At 38.9% G+C, this 19,696-nt stretch overlaps 1 protein-coding gene and 2 long non-coding RNA genes across 3 annotated transcripts; 1 reads left to right on the forward strand and 2 right to left on the reverse strand.

The window, feature by feature from the left end:
* The first annotated feature begins 4,668 nt into the window (after positions 1–4,668).
* On the forward strand, positions 4,669–7,792 carry LOC142939326 (protein IFIT1 homolog B-like). The gene is made up of 2 exons (XM_076082608.1): positions 4,669–4,741; positions 5,936–7,792. The coding sequence occupies exons 1-2, from the start codon at positions 4,734–4,736 to the stop codon at positions 7,230–7,232; spliced, it is 1,305 nt and encodes a 434-aa protein (XP_075938723.1). The 5' UTR covers positions 4,669–4,733; the 3' UTR covers positions 7,233–7,792.
* Positions 7,793–11,067: 3,275 nt separating this feature from the next.
* LOC142939329 (uncharacterized) lies at positions 11,068–15,466 on the reverse strand. Its single transcript, XR_012949955.1, has 2 exons — positions 15,129–15,466; positions 11,068–14,088 (listed from the first exon to the last, which is right to left on the reverse strand). It is a non-coding gene; the product is annotated as an uncharacterized LOC142939329 (long non-coding RNA).
* Positions 15,467–17,017: 1,551 nt separating this feature from the next.
* On the reverse strand, positions 17,018–19,445 carry LOC142939348 (uncharacterized). Its single transcript, XR_012949961.1, has 3 exons — positions 17,605–19,445; positions 17,236–17,375; positions 17,018–17,126 (listed from the first exon to the last, which is right to left on the reverse strand). It is a non-coding gene; the product is annotated as an uncharacterized LOC142939348 (long non-coding RNA).
* Between the last annotated feature and the right edge of the window lie 251 nt (positions 19,446–19,696).

Below are 19,696 nucleotides of genomic sequence, written 5' to 3' on the forward strand. Positions count from 1 at the left end.
GTAGCACCTCAAATATTGTGATATTACCCATTTTGTAAATGTGCCATTTGAAGGTACAAATTCAGTTCAGAGTTTTTGCTTGGTAAAATATCTTAATTGAATGTCAGTCAGGTATTATTAATTTCCAGCAACCCTCAAATCAAAGAATAAAGACACTTTACGCACAATTTAGGTGCATTTTCCCTTTAACTCACAAGATGCAGGTAGCATGTCTTATACTTAATGTGGATATAATTCATTTAATCTAATTCCCATTATGCAGTATACTTTGTTGGCATCATATTCTGAAAACCGGATGTTCGTCTGAAGAAACCGGATGTCGTCTCACATTAATCTTTCCGCTAACTTTCAAAGTCCATCGCTTGGTCCCGATCTGTGCCGTTTGAATGTATTTACCATGAATTTTAGCTTATAGGTGCACTAAAATTGAAGTGTCTGCTGAGTTGACCACAGAGATCTGAGTTTCTGCTGACTTGACCGCAGTAGCATAATAATGAAGTTATTGAATATTTTTGTGAAATGTCTATTCTTTTGGATTCCAAGGAATCCAATGCTTACGTCTACCTCTCTCCAAGGTCTGCAACATGCAACGCTAAACACTCATCCTTGTACCAGTCCTCCTTCTCTAGATAACATTTACCCTTACAGGACTCTAACATCTCTTAGGTCAAAGGACTTCAGCTTTTAACGTCTACACTGTCAAACACTCACGTCAACATGCAACGCCAAACACTGACCCCTCATTCCAGTAACCCAATCGTGATGCCCAGAAAAACGCTAGGATACGAGTTTAACCAACATCCACAATAAACCCACAAAAGAAAATAAAAAAACCAATATGAACAACAACAGACATATTTGCTTTTCAGTCTCACAATATGGTCTTCCTGGATCAATTTCACTAATACGATTAATTTAAAAAAATTCAGCGACTCACCAAATGAGAATTTGTAGTTATACGATCAGGACAGGAATCGGGCCTCTCTCTCTTAATTTTGTCTGGAGGTAAGTCGAGGCAGAAGGGCCAGTTCACCGATCCCTGTTGGCTCCTGACGATCTTACAAGGGATGCTGTTTGTGACGCCAATTGTAGTGGAAAATATTCCTATACCCGCTTTGCGTGAGTCTTTTAATGCTGAAATACATAATACCAAAAACCATGTTGTCTTTTAAGTATTTATTCTCTGCGCAGAGAAGGTTCAATCATCACAACAGAAAGCGTACAGTCTCAGTGAGGAAGAACCAAGAAAAAAGTGAACAAGCTTTCTTTATACAGAATGAGCAAAGGTGGGGGCCGATGGCCAATGTTACAGACATTTGGTCTCAGACTGATAGGAACAACAAGGAAAAACAAACGGCCAGCAACCAAAACAAGCGGCCCAAAGGCCTTGGCGCTGGAACATTCTCATACAACACAGTTAGTTGCATGAATACAATATACTGAGTAGAAATATATACTACGTAAACAATTACCATTACATGTTTCAGTTTGATCAGATGTGGCTGTAGGTTTTCAATCCCGGGAAACAAAAGTGAAGGCGAAGACAGGTCACAAGACATAAGATGCGTTCAAAGGTTTCACAACACGTTGATATTATCATTCGATTTGAAGGTGCAGCCATAACAATGTGATATCTTGGGATTGAATCTTTCACTCAGAATAGGATCAAGTTCTTCAAGATGAAGAAAATAACCTTTCTAAATTAAATTAAATTAAATTAAATTTAAAAAAAGTTTGCATCCAAAGAAGACAATATATACACACCTTATCTCGTCATTATGAGTTACTATTTTGTAATTCCAAGATAAGAACTCGTAATAATTAAATAAGATAAGATAAGATAGCCTAGTTCGGTAAAGGTCAGAATCACAGATTCAGACTTTCCAGATCAATAACTCGTGAGCGAAACGTTAAAACACAAACGATGCCACTTTGCAACTTGTTCTGAGGTAGACAACGATCTACATCCTCATTTTCATCAAAACGAGCCGTCATCTGAGCTGGACAAATAATATCGGTTGCTATGTGCAGCCGGCTGTGAGAGTGAGTGCACAAGGACATAGACATAGTGCAAAAATATTCAATAACTTAATTTGTCATGCATTGTAGTGTGACCAAACTCACTTCATATATCAATGGTCTTCTCCTGGTTATACACAATAACAAGATGCAAGAGAGCATTTTCCTTTTAACTCGAGGTTGGTGGTTTGATCCTCGGCTACTACTAATTGTATGTCTTGCTGTCCATTAGTGAAATACTAGACCCCAAGTTCCTCCTTGGTCTGCTTTACAGCAGCTCCTGAAGCCATATGGTGGGTTTAAATGCAGAGGACACATTTCATGTATGCACCTGTTTATGACCAATGTAATAAGGTTTACCTTCTTTAGTTTAACCATGAGGAGTCCATTGATGTGTGAAGTGATTTTGGTCACACTCCACAGCATAATAATGAAGTTATTGAATATTTTTGTGATATGTCAGTTCTTTTTTTAAGCATTGCACCTTGTAGACGGTCCCTGCGCACTCTTGTGCTCTTTTGTTTGTGTTTTAACAACGTTTCGCTTCTGAGTTACTGATCTGAGAAGTCCGGATCTGAATATCTCTCCGACTTTACCGAACTAGGCTACCTTAACTTTTCTCATAATTATGAAATCCGGATCTCGTATTCACGAGATCTTTTGTCATAAGTATGAGTTATTTTCTTGTGATTACAAAACAGTAACTCATAACTCTTAAGAGAAAATTGAGTGACCAAAGTTGATGAGTTATGTTTCAGTTTGATCAGATGAAAGTGAAGACGAAGACAGGTCACAGGACATACAGATGCGTTCAAAGGTTTCACAACACGTTGATATTATCACACAATGTGAAGGTGCACTGAGACATGCGGGTCATCATGAAAAAAAACAAATAATTATAAAATAAAATAAATATTAATATTTCTCTACTGATCTGTGTTATAAATGTAATTTCGGTATGATTCCAATCATTTCAAGCATTTTTATAATCCAAATCGCTGAATTTGCGCATGTCCTGTTCAAACAGAGAGGAGACACGCGAGGTGAGGCAGCGACGAGCTGTGCCTCATCTCAGATTGTGCAATCCCTCACAAACTGGGTTGAGCGCGTGCCTTTTGCTTTCTCAAACAGACATTGCGAGGGTCTGGCCAAATCCCAATGTCCCCCCTTAAGGACTCACGGACTTTGAGGCGCGCTCCCGCGAAGTCCGTGAGGGTTTAGGGCTGTCCCACTGTCACATCGTCAAATGTTTGAGGGCTCTCTCGCAGACATTTTGAGCCCTTTATGAACCCTTTCCATAAATCAGCATGGTATGCTGATTTAGCCTAAGGGAATTACCCACAAATCATTGCAATGTGACGTTAAACACGGGGTAACCAGTGGACGCATGGAGACTTAATAAAAAGGTAAACAACCTTCAGCCTGTCATAATAAATGTACTCAGAAACATTAATGGTTAAAGATGGAACAAAAAATAAACATGAAATCAGAAGATATTTATTTATTTATTGATCAAATATTTGATTTTGTCATTGAAGCTGTTTTGACAAAAACGAGTAAATAGATTATATGAAGTTACCTCTCATCAAGTGAGGAAAGAGACTGAAGACGTTCAAATCAGGGAGTACAACGTATAAAATAAATACACACAATTATACATCATATTTATTGTCATTTTCATGGTAACGTGATATGTTGCAGCAAAGTGCTGTCCCGTTCCTATTTACACCATCTCAAGCCCTCACAGCCTCTCACACTCACCCACTTACCAGGTGACGTCAGTAAGTCCTTGAGGGTTCAGGGTTTGAGGGTTTAGGGGGGACATTGGGATTTGGCCTCTGTTTTTCACGGACAAGCGCTGAAGTCGCGTCAAGCTACACAGAGCAGATCGCCCCAGACAGGAAGTCAGACATCGAAAAAGGATAGAGTATCCGGTAATTTTTCAAAATAAAACCCTATGCGCAGCCGGATCGCGTCGCACACGCTCCCGGTGGAATCAAATATGTTATGTACCGTACCTATGTGTGTGTAAAAAATGCTGATATGAAATATGAAAAACAACCAGTAGTCAATGTGCAAGCTGCCAATTGAATGGTGATTTAAGCTACTCTATTGGGTGCATATTTGTAAATGAGCCACGAACCTCACCGCACGTCACTGAGGTGCAGCCATAATAATGTGGTGTCTTGGGTTTGAATCTTTCACTCGTGTTCTGTAAGAAGAAGTAAAAACTCTAACTCTACATGTTCTCAAGAGAAATTCATAAGAGAAAATTGAGTGACCAAAGTTGATGAGTTATGTTTCAGTTTGATCAGATGTGACTGTAGGTTTTCAATCCCAGGAAACGAAAGTGAAGGCGAAGACAGGTCACGAAACATATGTGTTCAAAGGTTGATGTACAGGTTGATATTTCTATTCGATGTGAAGGTGCATCCATAACAATGTGGTAAATTGATGAGTCATGTTTTAGATTCATCAGATGGCTGTAGGCTTCGATTCCAGGGAAACGAAAGTCAAGCAGCGTTTCTAAAAGAGAATAGAAGAATGAAACTCAAGTGCCCCGCCTCTACGATCTGCTTCGATGTGATAGTGAACATTTAAAGCTGCGTGCTCAACAACATCTTATCATTTATACCAGCGAAGCCAAAGCAGCATCAAGAGCCAAAACCAGCCACACTAACTTAGAGAAGTTACAGAGTTGAGGAAACAGCTAAATGATGAGGTGAGTAGCTGTTTCTGCATTTCATATCATTGTTGGAGTAAATAATCAGTATCATTGTGATTTATTTAATATCTTATCATTGTGTCCTACAGCCAAATAATATTAACATTATGGATCCTTCAAGTCATTGATGATGTATTCAAACACTGTTGTTCAGTCAGATCTTTGTACCTCCTTCCTTCATTCCCTCCTTTCTGTCTTTAGGCTACTACTATTATCACTCCTGTGTTTCTTCAGTCTTGCCTTTCAGTCAGTGCCACAGGGATTTAGAAACCCTTTTTATTAACAATTATTACTGATCAGTTTTCTTGAAGTTTCATCCAACACTTCCAGGAATATAATTCTGGTGGACAAATGTGCAATGTTGTTGTTGAATTATTTTATTATCTATTTTTTTCTTCCTTGTTCTCCTCTGTGGCTCACACCATTTCTTCACCTTTATTCCTTGCCTCCTCCTTCCTTACGTCTTTCTGCCATCTTTTCTTTCTCCCTTCTGTCCTTCTGACCCCCCCCCCTTTTTTTCCTCCTCCTGCCTCACTCTGTTTCTTCCTTCCTCACAGACGCTATCCTACCTTTCATTACTGATTGATGTATTCATTGCATACTTCGTTTACCTTTGTATTTTTTCCGGCCTTTGTTTCTTCTTGTCCTCCATGGTTTTATATTTTGTCCGTTCTTATACGTCTTTTCTTATCCATTCTTTTCCTCCATTGTCCCATTTCCTCTACTTCCACTCATTTGCCTTCCTTTGTCCTCTTCTGTTTCTCTTTCACTTCCTTCTTTACCTACTTTCCTCTTCCTACCTTACTTTTTCTATGCAGCCATTTGTTGGTCCATATTTTTTCTTCCTCCTCTCATACTTCTTTCATCTTCTTTTATTGCTCCTTCCTTATTTCCTTTCTGACCATTCAATGCGCTCTACTCTATTTTTCATTCCCCCCTCCGATCCTCCCTTACTTTTTTTTTTGCTGCCTTTCAAATCAAACCACCATACACAACCATACACAGTAGTGTAGTGAAATGTTGTGTCCAGATCAAGGAAGCAGCTAACAGATTCAATGCTCCTTACTCTATTTCTATCTTCCTCCCTTCCTCAACATGAAATGAACAATGATTATCCAAACATAGCACGCCTCCGAGCATATATTAACCTAGTGATGTGTTTTAATATTTGTCATTTTTATTCCCCATCAGTGCTGCTCAGAGTCAAACAACACTGCTCTCAAAACTGGAGGCCCTGCAGTGCCACTTTACCTGGGATCTGGACCCCAGCAAGACCAAACTTTTATATCAAAGGGACAAGCTGGTGGACATCGGCACGGAGGAGGGAAACAGCTGGCTGGGTCACATTTACAACCTGAGGGGGTTCATTCAGTACAAGCTGGACTTCCCCGAAGACGCACAGAGTTTCTTCAACAAGGCTGCAGAGGCCTTCCGCCAGATGAGAAATGCAGATGATGGTCCCTGGTTAGTGGTGAACTACGGGAACCTGGCTTGGCTGCACCACCACCTGGGAGACCAAGCAGAGAGCGAGGCTTACCTGTCCAAGGTTGAAGCCCTGATGAAGAAATACCCATCTCCATCGCAGGACGAGCTCCATGCAGAGATCTACGCTGAAAAAGCCTGGACCCTGATGAAGTTCAGCACAGACAGAAAGCTGGTTTCAGATTACTTCCAGAAAGCCATCAGGATGCAGCCGGACATGGTGGAGTGGAACACCAGTCACGTCATGGAGTTAGCGAGTGCTTTTGATGACAGCGACACAGTGCTGGAGGCTGACATCTTTGAGAAAATGAGAGTCGCCAAGGAACAGGATCCAGAGAACTTGTACCTTGCTGCTTACTACCTTGAGCAACGTGCAAAGAAAGAAGAAAGAGTTGAGGATGAAGCACGTGAGTTAGCCGAAAAGGTTTTGAGAAATCCTGTCAGCAGCTACAATGGTATGAAAGCAATACTAAATGTTTACAGACACCTTAAATATTTTACTGAGGCCATTGATTTCGCAGAGAAAGCTCTGGAACAACATCCAGATGAGCGTTATCTGATGAAACGTGCCGCACTCACTTACAAATGGAAAATCATTCGTTTCAGCAACAAACAAACCATGATAGACAGAGCAATCAGTCTCCATGAGGAGGTGGTTTCTCGTTACCCTCATTCTTCATTTGTGAAGAAAGTAGACCTCGCAACTATACACGCAAAGTCCAATCACGGCCAGGCTAAAGCTGAGCAGATGTTCCAGGAACTGCTAAAAATTGATCTGGAACCTGCCGAAAAACAGCTCCTTTACAACCACTACGCAAAATATTTAAACTACGATCGACGGGATAAAAATAAGTCACTAAAATATCACATGAAGGCGGCAGAGATACCGCACCAATCCTACGATCGTAGGACCAGCATCAAAGTTCTGGAGAAGATTAAAAATAAATGCAGGAACCGAATGTGGAGAGAAATAGAGGAGTTTCTGGAAGACCTGCAAGAGCCATAGTGGTTTCTTTACAACACTGGTCCTAAATCTGGAAAAATAAATTCATTGCATTACCTAAAAATAAAATCTGAGAATACTTATTAATTGAGCTGTATCCTTTATAAAGGCAGGTGTCTGCAAGTTTTTTTCAGTTTGGTAGTTATTGGAAGACAAAAGCTTTAAAAACCTTTGCATGCATATATGATGTGTGAGGGTAAAAAATGTCTATTCTGTCTCTGCAATAGTCATTGTAACAATGTCACAGTGGCCTCTAAGGAAGCATCTGCTGTGAGTTTAAACTGTTTATTGTAAGGCAAACTGTGAACAAAGGGATTTGCAAACAGGAGATAAAGCGCCTTCCTGACTGTCTTAAATGAAGTATACTAAGGCTCGAAGGATGACCTGCCTTTTATTGTGTTCTTTGTGTATTCTTGTTAGCTAAGCAGATAACAGGAAGCTGTCTGAGCATAAATGTCCATGCATTGTGACTGTTTAGCCAGAGCACTCTTACAGATGACTGCAATGTGTCTGTGAGACTGTTCTCTTTGCTTGCAAGCAAATAAATTGACTTTACAAACTTTGATCGTTCATCAAGACTCTGTTTATTTTATATTGATAACAAACCTTCACTTTCTTCTCCCGACTAGTCATAAGAAATATTCCACAACAATACTCTGTTCTTTTTCATGACAAATGATTGCATTTTAAAGCATATATAGAATTTTAAATACAAATAAATTCAGAACAGGATTAGAAATTAATTATAACAGTAATGTTTACAACAGCAAAGTCACTTTATAAAGTCATTAATATTTCACTGGAAACCTCCTGAGTAAAGTTTATAAATAATAATAATAATGAGGAACACAGACATTAGATAGTATCAGTCTTTCCTCCTGTCCTCTGTCCTCCTCTCTGCTTTGTCTCAGCCAGTAGAGAAGTTTACAAGAACAAACTAAGATAAACAGTAAACTTCAGACAGACAGCCTTCACTTTAGCTTGTTTGTAAAAAAAAAAAAAGGTTTTGGACGATTGCATGTGCTGTGTTTGTGTAAACATAACGAGTTAGGGTATAGTGGATGAGAGCGGCCAATTGAATTAGGTTTTGTTTACATGTTAGTGGTTGTGGAACAGATGTATTGATAAATTATTGGCTTTTACTTGCAAATGTTTTTTTTGCAGTAACAAGCGAAGTTGCCGTCAAATCAAGTATTCTTCACTTCACCTGGTTCAGGGACCACCGTCCCGCCTCTCTGCTCACTGATGCATCATGTGTGTTTGTGTCTATGTGTAGTTGGAGGAGCTCAGCCCCACAGAGAAAGTAGTGGAAATGCTCACTTCAGCGTGATTTTAAATTACACCTAACCATTAAAAAGTACTAATAAAAAGCACCAGTAACGTCAGAGTTTATCAATACTCCGATTTTTAATAATCCGGGGCACGTTTAATACCGAGTCTCAGTAGCCATCCCTACCTTTTAGGTAATGCAAAAACACAAACGTCTCTCACCAGAGCCAGTGTCCGTTCTGGGCTGCTGTAGAAACATGGCGGTGCAACATGGCGGACTCCGTGGAAAAGGACCCGCTCCCTAATTAGATATGAATGGCTTTTTCTAAGCTAAATAAAACACAACGATTATTAGTTTCAGGTCATTATACACTAGAGTTTTGCATAATATATTCCTTTTCTGCCAACTAATCCCCCTAAATGTTACACACTGTTCCTTGAAGAGAACCCTCCTGTTATGTTCGTTTTTTAGGTACAGCAATGATGTTCCCAGGTCAATGTGACCCGGTGCATGTTTAATCATCCAAAAGTTGTCAGAAACCAAAAAATCCTAATAACTATAGTTTCTACCTCATCACCAACACCATTACTAACAATTCAATCAGTATTTAGTGGAATGGAGTTATTCACCCCTCCATAGATCACAGTTCAATTCGGATAACTCACTCGTTTTCTTAAAAAATACATGTTCAAACTATTTTTTAGGTACATTGGAAAAACCTAGATATAAATTGCATTAGTCTACCATAACATGTATTTTTTTCGAAATCTTTTTTACATTTTGAAACTTTCTTTTTTTCATGGGGTGATGTAGATAAATAGAGATGAGACACCTCTGATGTTCAGGGTCATATTGACCCGCTCACTCAAAATCAAGCCAAATGAGTCATAAGGATTTGTATTGAAAGTAAACTTTATTTATGTTTATTTATAGTGTTAAGAAACAGACATTTACAAAAATGAACAAGAGATGAGCACAATGAACGAGGTGTGTGTGTGTGTTTGCATGCATTTGTCTGTGTATCTGTGTCTACACAGCACACGAGTGACATGTCGTCACGGTGTGCTTTGTGCAAATACATTTTGCACATGTCGCACATGTTGTGCTCGTCTTGATGTCATCAGATGGCTGGCAGACCTGGCACCTCTTCCTCTTCCTCTTTCACCCAGCAGCAACCTAGAAAGATAAAGATAATGATTACTTTACTATGTCTTTCTCCTGATCCCCTGAAACGCACACATGCATGCACACACACAATTACTTACTTCAGACACTAGTGTACTGGGTGCACTTCTCTCCCGGATCTCCCTCACTGTGGCTGCAGCGACTGGGGTCCTCGGTATGTGCTGTCTCCGTTGTATGTGCGGCACCACGAGTGCCTTCCCAAGTTCCTCGAGAAAGATGCGCCTCTTGTACAGCTTCGACACGTTCCACTGAGGAAAAATCTCCGTCCAGATGACGAATGCATTGTAGGCCGATACATCAATTATATTATAAAAGATGACTAAAGGCCAGTCATTCTCTTGGTGCTGTAGGACCCCGTTACTTTGTCCAAATTATCCACCCCCCCCCCCCCCCCCCCCCCTTTTGTGGCATTGTAATCTAGAATCATGCTTGGTTTCTTGTCCTCTCTGGTGCTGATTTCTGCATTTCTATGGAGAGTGCTCATGAGCACAACATTCTTTCCCTTTTTGGGGCAGTAAGACACTAGGGCTGTGGTGTCTGTGAAGACAAACTTGGACGACTGGGGAGCCCTGTTCTTGATCTCCAACAGTTCGGCAGGGAGCTCAGATCTGTTTTATCGGACAGTCCCGACCATGGTGAGCTTTTTCTTTAGAAGTTCCTGACCCAGGTTGTAGGATGTGAAAAACTTGTCACAGGTAATGTTGTGCCCCCTGATACCCTCTGCCATGTTGAGCACAACCCTCATGCCCTGATTCTTCAGTGGGGCTCCTCCAATCGGCTTTCCAGTGTAAACCTGCATGTTCAATGCATAGCAGAGACAGTATGTAGCAGTGAGCAGTGTCTCTGCTGCGTGTTAATCACTGCAGGATGATGCTGAGCCCAGAGAAAGTTGACACTGAGGTGTGTAGAGATTCTCCAGAGCTGACGGGTTACACTGTGTGAATGTGACTGGACGTACAACACACAGGTGGATATTAAATTAAATTAGGTACACTGAGCTACAACTAATGCAGTATAATACAACAGTCCTCCAATAAATCCTCCCTTCTAAAGAGAGGTGTTGATTCAACTGTTTGTCATTTTGGAGGATGTTTGTGGTGCTGTTAAATTTTGTTTCTTCATACTACAATATATTATTGAGGGTTGAGTAAATAATAGTAGTCGTAGACTTACTCAGCCCTCAACATATGTAAATGTAATTTAATGAGGACACTGCAATAATATTGATTAGTACTACTTAATGATAGACGGCAAAAGAGTCTGAAATAAAGTTTTTTTTGATGGAAGGAACTGATTGGCTGGCGTGAAATCCATGCTACCATGATGCCAACGGGCAGCAGACACAAGTAGAAAATGTTTGTAATTTCATAAATGTAAAGAAAATTGAAGAGTGAAATTTTGTTTTATTAAAATAAGGGTTGGCACAGACAATGTTCTACAAGGAGTGATATTTATGCTGTGGAAAGTCACGATGTTCAAGCCCAGAGGATGATCCTGCAAAATTATTTTTATTATTCATTCATTTTATTTTATTGTAGAATAGTTAAAAGTACAAACAGTAAATAAGCTTGAAGGATTTTACATGGGATAGCTTCGTGGCGTCATTGTCATGACAACAGAGCCAGCTATAAAGTCAAAGTTCAACATAAATCAACTCTTTCTCATCACAAGTCTCAACACTACAGCCTGAAATATTCACCCAAATAGTTTAAGAAGCATTTATTTAAATAAATAAGTTGATAATATAATGAATCATTACATACATATAATTCAGTGTTTCCGCTCATCTGCAGTTTATTCACCTTCAATTGTGGAAGAGTGGCAGAAATATGACTTTGTAACAGTTATATATTATGTTCATTATTGATAATATTTGTTCTAAGCTCTCTGAACAAATATTATAAAGCTCTCTAAATGAAATAACAAAATTCAATATCAAATAAATAGCTCCAACACTCTCCTTAAATTGATCGCTGGAGCAAAGATGTTTGAAAACACGCAACTTTTACTTTGAAGGCGAGCTGTCTCTGTTTACAGCTCTCGACTTCCTTTACTCAATTGTCATTATTAATCAAAATATCTTGTCATTTGTCATTGTGTATGAGTTATTTTCTTGTAATTACAAAACAGTAACTCATAACTCATCAGAGAAAATTGAGTGACCAAAGTTGATGAGTTATGTTTCAGTCTGATCAGATGTGGCTGTAGGTTTTCAATCCCAGGAAACGAAAGTGAAGGCCGACAGGTCACAAAACATACAGATGCGTTCAAAGGTTTCACAACACGTTGATATTATCATTCGATGTGAAGGTGCAGCCATAACAATGTGGTATCTCGGGTTTTAATCTTTCACTCAGAATAAGATCAAGTTCTTCAAGATGAAGAAAATAACCTTTCTAAATTATAGAAGCGCTTTGCATCCAAAAAAGACAATATATAAACACCTTATCTCGTCATTATGAGTTACTATCTTGTAATTACAAGATAAGAACTCGTAATAATTAAATAAGATAAGATAAGATAGCCTAGTTCGGTAAAGGTCAGAAGATATTCACAGATTCAGACTTTCCAGATCAATAACTTGTGAGCGAAACGTTAAAACACAAACGATGCCATTTTGCAACCGTTCTGAGGTAGACAACGATCTACATCCTCATTTTCATCAAAACGAGCCGTCCTCCGAGCTGGACAAATAATATCGGTTGCTATGTGCAGCCGGCTGTGAGAGTGAGTGCACAAGGACATAGACATAGTGCAGAAATATTCAATAACTTCATTTGACATGCAGTGTAGTGTGACCAAACTCACTACATCAATGGTCTTCTCCTGGTTATACGCAACAAATTTGTGAAAATTTGCTTATGCAAGAGAGCATTTTCCTTTTAACTCGAGGTTGGTGGTTTGATCCTCGGCTACTACTAATTGTATGTCTTGCTGTCCATTAGTGAAATACTAGACCCCAAGTTCCTCCTTGGTCTGCTTTACAGCAGCCCACTGCTCCTGAAGCCATATGGTGGGTTTAAATGCAGAGGACACATTTCATGCATGCACCTGTATGTATATGACCATTGTAATAAGGGTTACCTTTTTTAGTTTAAGAGACCATTGATGTGTGAAGTGTTTTTGGTCACACTCCGCAGCATAAGAATGAAGTTATTGAATATTTTTGTGATATGTCTATTATTTTTTAAGCATTGCACCTTGTAGACCAGGGGTGGGCAATTATTTTTCCCAAGGGGCCACATGAGAAAGAGGGACTGTTGTGGAGGGCCGGACCAATAGACTGAACTCAATCCTGCTCTATATTATTCCACCTCTTTATAAAAAGCAGTAAGTTGTTTGGTTTTGATGAGCTGTGAGTGGTAAGAGTAAATGTTATGATCAGTGGTGGAATGTAACTAAGTATATTTGCTTAAGTACTATACTTATGTACAAATTCAAGGTACTTTACTTTAGTATTCATATTTTATTTAACTTTGTACTTCTACTCCACCACATCTCAGAGGGAAATATTGTACTTTTTACTCCACTACATTTGTCTGGCAGCTTTAGTTACTAGTTACTTTGCACATTATCATTTTTCAAACCTTTCCAAACTACCCAAACTGAACAACAGAGTATAAAGGAGTTAAAATGAGCTCCACCTAAAACATCTGCAGCAGGAATAATGATCCAAACAACATATACATTTGTAATATCCATATATAATAGTAGAACACTGACGGGGATCATGTTTTTGCAAAATTAGTACTTTTATAACTATTACTATACAATTACCTCTTTCTGTTTTTCAGTTCAGTGCGAAAAATCTAGTCTTTGTTGAGCTTGAACGAGTGACTGAAGTCAGGCTGAATGTGTGAGGTGAGATGTGAAGGACAGCTGACAGGTGATGTCAGTGAGAGAGGATCTGGATCTGGATTTGTTCAACTTCATCACAGATAATGTTTGTTCACAGATGTAGGTAGATCCAAAGAGAACCAACATCTTCTGAGCATGCCTCCTCATGTGTGGAAAGTTCTCCTCTTTGAGAGAAGAATACAAATCCAGCAGTGATACTGATTTAAAGTGCTCTGCAGTACTGCATCAGACTGAACGAGAGAGAATTGTCTACACATTGTGAAATTCCTGCCCGAGATGAAAAGCCTCCATCATAACCTTTTTGAACTCGACATATGCCCTCATATGTCGTACGGGTAGTGCAATTGTCTCTGTACATGCTGAGACGGTAACAGATGCTGTGATGCCCAAAGTCTGCACTGCAGTCGTGGTTAAATCCGAGCATCACAGCAAAATCCTTCTTCTCGGATGGGAGAAGTGGGATGTGACCTTGGCCCGTGATCCACTGCAGAAACCTTGCAGGTGTGATGGACCGTGGGCTGTCTTCGTCCTCTTCATGATCTTCAGCTATGAAGCAAAGAGAAGAAAAATAAAAAAAAAGTTATGTGACAGTTTAAAATGTAGTTTTCCTTTTTTATTGCAATGCAGGTCTTTAATTTAAAGAAGTGAAATAAACAGAGGCACTCTCGGTCACAGAAGAACAGCTGATCCAAAACAAATGTAATCAAATGTGTGTTATTTCCTGAGGTTTGGAGATATTCCACTATTTCGGCCAAGCACAATGGTTATAAATGGCATTCTGTGTTAACATTAAGTCTTTCTACATAGAATGGAGATATAGATTGGCCTTTGTAAAAGTTCTCATTAAGAACTACAGGTTTAGGAAAAAATGTATCATTTGTATGTATAATGTATATGCAGTTGTGGAGTGTAACTAATTTAATTTACTAACTTTACTTAAGTACTATTTAAAAGTACTTGTACTTTACTTCAGTATTTGCATTCCATGCTACTTTATACTTCTACTCAACTATTTCAGAGGGAAATCTTGTATGTTTTACTCCACAACATTCATTGAGAGCTTTAGTTACTGGTTACTTTGCAGATTTAGATTATTAATACATATTACTAAAATTAGTTCCACCTTCAACAGCCGCAACATTAAAGTGATCAACATTAATGCATCAATAATTATAGTCCAATAATATGAGATATATATATATATATATATATATATATATATATATATATATATATATATGATACTGAAATGGGCCATTCTTCAAAATGACTAATTATACTTTTGCTATATTTTGATGCTAATACTTTTGTGCTTTGACATAATTAAGGTTTTGAATGCAGGACATTTACTTGAAACAAAGTTTTTTTACAGTGGTATAGCTACTTTTACTTAAGTCAAAGATTACTTCTTCCATCACAATCTATATGTATGCTTATTGTGATAATGGCTTTGCTCAGCCAAAATAAATATTGTGAAAAAGAAAAAGAAAAATATTGAAGAAAAGCCAAACACTAGGATGAAGTTGCATGTTTCAAATATAAACAATTGTGCAATTTGTAACTAGTATGTTTTCTTTATGCAATACCTCTTCACGGCCCATATCCCTGGACATGTTGAGATGTCTTTTTCCAAGTCCTGCCTGGGCAAGGTCAAACTCTTCAGAGGAGGTTGGGGTTGTCTCTGTGTTACAGGTCCCAGCATGAATGGGCCTGATCACAGATTTTGTGCCTGAGAAAAACAGGAAATAAATGAAACAGGCAAACGCTGTGGCTTCTCGCTTCAGTGTCCTCTCAAGCTATGAGAAGACGCTGAACGCGCACCTACAAATCTCTGGTCGCGAGGCAGATCGACAGCGCTCCACTGCCACCTACTGGGCATAGATAAAAATACACTTCTAAAGGAAGTTTAATTATGATAGGCAAATCACAGAAATTCGTTCAAATATGAATCTAATAACAAAAATGTGACCATACATTTTGTGTGCGTCACATCTGCATTAATGTTCAACAGTCAAGTTTGTCACACTTAAATGTTTCAGATCATCAAACAAATTTAAATATTAGACAAAGATAACACAAGTAAACACAAAATGCAGTTTTTAAATGAAGGTTTTTATTATTAAGGGGGAAAAAAAATCCAAACCTACATGGCCCTGTGTGAAAAAGTGATTGCCCCCTAAACCTAATAACTGGTTGGGCCACCCTTAGCAGCAACAACTGCAATCAAGCGTTTGCGATAACTGGCAATGAGTCTTTTACAGCGCTGTAGAGGAATTTTGGCCCACTCATCTTTGCAGAATTGTTGTAATTCAGCCACATTGGAGGGTTTTCGAGCATGAACCGCCTTTTTAAGGTCATGCCACAGCATCTCAATCATCTTCAGCTTGAGGTCACGAACAGATGGCCGGACATTCTCCTTCAGGATTTTTTGGTAGACAGCAGAATTCATGGTTCCATTTACCACAGCAAGTCTTCCAGGTCCTGAAGCAGCAAAACAGCCCCAGACCATCACACTACCACCACCATATTTTACTGTTGGTATGATGTTCCTTTTCTGAAATGCCGTGTTACTTTTACGCCAGATGTAATGGGACATACACCTTCCAAAAAGTTCAACTTTTGTCTCGTCAGTCCACAGAGTATTTTCCCAAAAGTCTTGGGGATCATCAAGATGTTTTCTGGCAAAACTGAGACGAGCCTTTATGTTCTTTTTCCTCAGCAGTGGTTTTCGTCTTGGAACTCTGCCATGCAGGCCATTTTTGCCCAGTCTCTTTCTTATGGTGGAGTCATGAACACTGACCTTAATTGAGGCAAGTGAGGCCTGCAGTTCTTTGGATGTTGTTCTGGGGTCTTTTGTGACCTCTTGGATGAGTCGTCGCTGCGCTCTTGGGGTAATTTTGGTCGGCCGGCCACTCCTGGGAAGGTTCACCACTGTTCCATGTTTTCGCCATTTGTGGATAATGGCTCTCACTGTGGTTCGCTGGAGTCCCAAAGCTTTAGAAATGGCTTTGTAACCTTTTCCAGACTGATAGATCTCAATTACTTTGTTTCTCATTTGTTCCTGAATTTCTTTGGATCGCAGCATGATGTCTAGCTTTTGAGGATCTTTTGGTCTACCTCACTTTGTCAGGCAGGTCCTATTTAAGTGATTTCTTGATTGAGAACAGGTGTGGCAGTAATCAGGCCTGGGTGTGGCTAGAGAAATTGAACTCAGCTTTCCAAAGATGTGATAAACCACAGTTAATTTATGTTTTAACAGGGGGGGCAATCACATTTTCACACAGGGCCATGTAGATTTGGATTTGTTTTTCCCCTTAATAATAAAAACCTTCATTTAAAAACTGCATTTTGTGTTTACTTGTGTTATCTTTGTCTAATATTTAAATTTGTTTGATGATCTGAAACATTTAAGTGTGACAAACATGCAAAGAAATCAGGAAGGGGGCAAACACTTTTTCACACAACTGTATGCATAGAAACTAAAAGGCCTCCAGGTCTTTGTGGATGCTGTGCCACAGGTCTTTAGACTCTGCATCATTCGCTTTCCACGGTTACTTTTTCTTGTGGAAAACCCAGGGAAAGATCTACATGATTAAAAAAAACAATTAGATTAAAATATGATGAATATACATATGAACTAGTCAAACTACCATTAAATGAACATGAAAAATGAAATTCCATAAAAACTAAAACCTGGCCATGTCCTGTACTACAGAAGACGATGGCTCTTGCTGCGTTCTTCCTTGCTCTTGCTGTCCCTGAGAGAGGTTCTGTGCGAGCACATTTATAAGGCTCTGTGCAGCTGCAGCCACTGTCGAATTATAGTCGACATTCTGTTACGAAAGACAACACACATTGAAGGACTTGAGCTCGTCAGTGTAAGGAGGGAAAAATTCACAAACACTAGCTAATAGCATTAAGCTAGTTGCTTAATTTCTAGCTTTGGCGAAATCCCCACTTAAATAAATCTTCTCCCTTTATGTATGATGCTATCTTACAATCATCATTATAATATTTAGGATAATTTCTAGTATCTATAAAAAAATAAAGTCGATTTCTTACCTGCGCGCTGGCGCCAGCAGGCGGTACGCTGCGTTCACAGTTGTGTGTGGAAGTGAGAAACGTCAGATATTAAAGTGTGGTAGTTGAACGGCCCAATATGGCATAGTTTATTGCTCTTTTACTGTTATTCGTCCCAAGTAGAGGCTAAAACAGCTTGCTAAACAGAATTTTGGCACTAGCGTATTTTTTTTTACTTCCAATCACGTGAATATGGTGTATAGAAAGTGTTGAATCATAATTCTCGCGGTGCCCACGTTACCTGAAGGTTGAGGAACTCCTCAGCCCTCGTTGTTATGCTGTCACTCATGATGACACGCCCCTCTCAGTTGATACCACGCCCCCCACGTTAGATCAGGGTCAAAAGTCTGAACTGAAAAAAACGATCTGAACTGAAAAAAAAAAACTGAAAGTGAAAAAAAGATTTGAAACCGAAAAAAAAAGATTTGAATCTGAAAATATAAAATCTGAAACTGAAAAATATAAGAACTCAAATATCAAAATATATATGAAAGTGAAAACTGAAAAAAAAAATGTATTCGAAAAAATTCCAGAACTGAATCAAAATTATATTCAACCCAAAAAAACTTTTCATTCACTTATTTTTTATTTTGAATACATTGCTGTATTTTTCAATGTTCAGGTTCAAATTTGTTTTTCAAATGAACAAAACATTTGACCTGGATTTAGCTCCATAAGCTTTCAGGTGCATTACCGCCTCCCACTAATCTGGAGTGGACTAAGGACTCTAATACGACAACCAAACGAAAAGAAATACATATACATATATACACACACATACATATACATATGTGTGTAAATAAATAAAGATATGTGTATAAATAAATAAATATATATATATACACATATAGAAAAAATAAAATAATAAAATAGAAAAAATAAATAATAATACATTTCTTTCTCAAATTCTATTCATTAGTGTTGTTGACTCTAAATATTCCAGAAAACGTTTCCAACATTTGTCACTAAAGCTTTCCTCTCCAATCTCTCTTAGACCCTTTTTCAAAACTTATCTCGCTGACTCGTACCTCTGACAGGACAATAAACATGGTCCACGGTTTCTTCTTCTCCACAAAATGTACACTTTCCATTATTATGCTTTCTAATAACATAGAGGGAACTGTTCAGACCAGTATGGCCATTCCTTAGTCTTGTCATAATCGTCTCCTCTTTTCTAGTTCGTCCACTAGATCCTGCTCCCAACCAATGGTTCCTCTTTAAACAGATATCTTCCTTTACTCCCTTTATTACATTCATTCTGACATATCTTTTTGATTTGTCCCTTAATCACCACTTTAGCTTCTGACTTACTTATATTTACATTAACGTTATTTCTCCCACTCTTCAAAGCTCTTTTTGCTGCTTTATCCGCCTTCTCATTGCCATCGACTCCAACATGGACCCACACAAAATGAACCGCTATCCGCATTTGATGGATTCTTAAAAATGATTGTAGTATTTCAAACAGTAAATCCTCTCTGCTTCTGGAGTGGCAAAATGTCAAACTCGTTAGCACTGCACATGAGTCTGATGCAATCACCACTCTCTGGCCTGACCTCCTCTACCCACTGTAAGGCAATAACTATATGGCCATCATCTCACATGTAAACACAGATAAATCATCACTCAGTCTCTTCCCACACTCATAATGGAATTCTGGGATCACTGCTGCTGCTGCTGTTCTACCAGTTTTAGGGTCTTTAGATCCATAAATCTGTATTTAATTGTGGTAACTGATGTATGACTTGAAGATCTTACAGTTTCCCCCACGTTCATCTCTCATCAGTTCAAGGAGGCCAAGATCTATTCCAGGCTGTGGCAGTGTTAGAGCCAAAAATGGTATTATAAATACAACTGTACTTCTTTGTGTGTACATTGGGTGGCGCTGTATTCCTGTCCGGGGCTCGGGTATATAGGTCCTGAAATCACTGTGTTTGTCAGGTGTTTGACCCCGGAAGGGCAAAAGGTTTTGACCGCGATACTATACACATTTTACTGCATCGTGAGAAAGAGTGGCTTTCTGTACATTGTTCCACGACGAAAATAAATGTGCTATCGATCAGCAAACAAAGGT

This window comes from Anarhichas minor, unplaced genomic scaffold (genome assembly GCF_050575085.1).
Source record: "Anarhichas minor isolate MPS153535 unplaced genomic scaffold, ASM5057508v1 ptg000096l, whole genome shotgun sequence".
Classification (NCBI taxonomy): domain Eukaryota; kingdom Metazoa; phylum Chordata; class Actinopteri; order Perciformes; family Anarhichadidae; genus Anarhichas; species Anarhichas minor.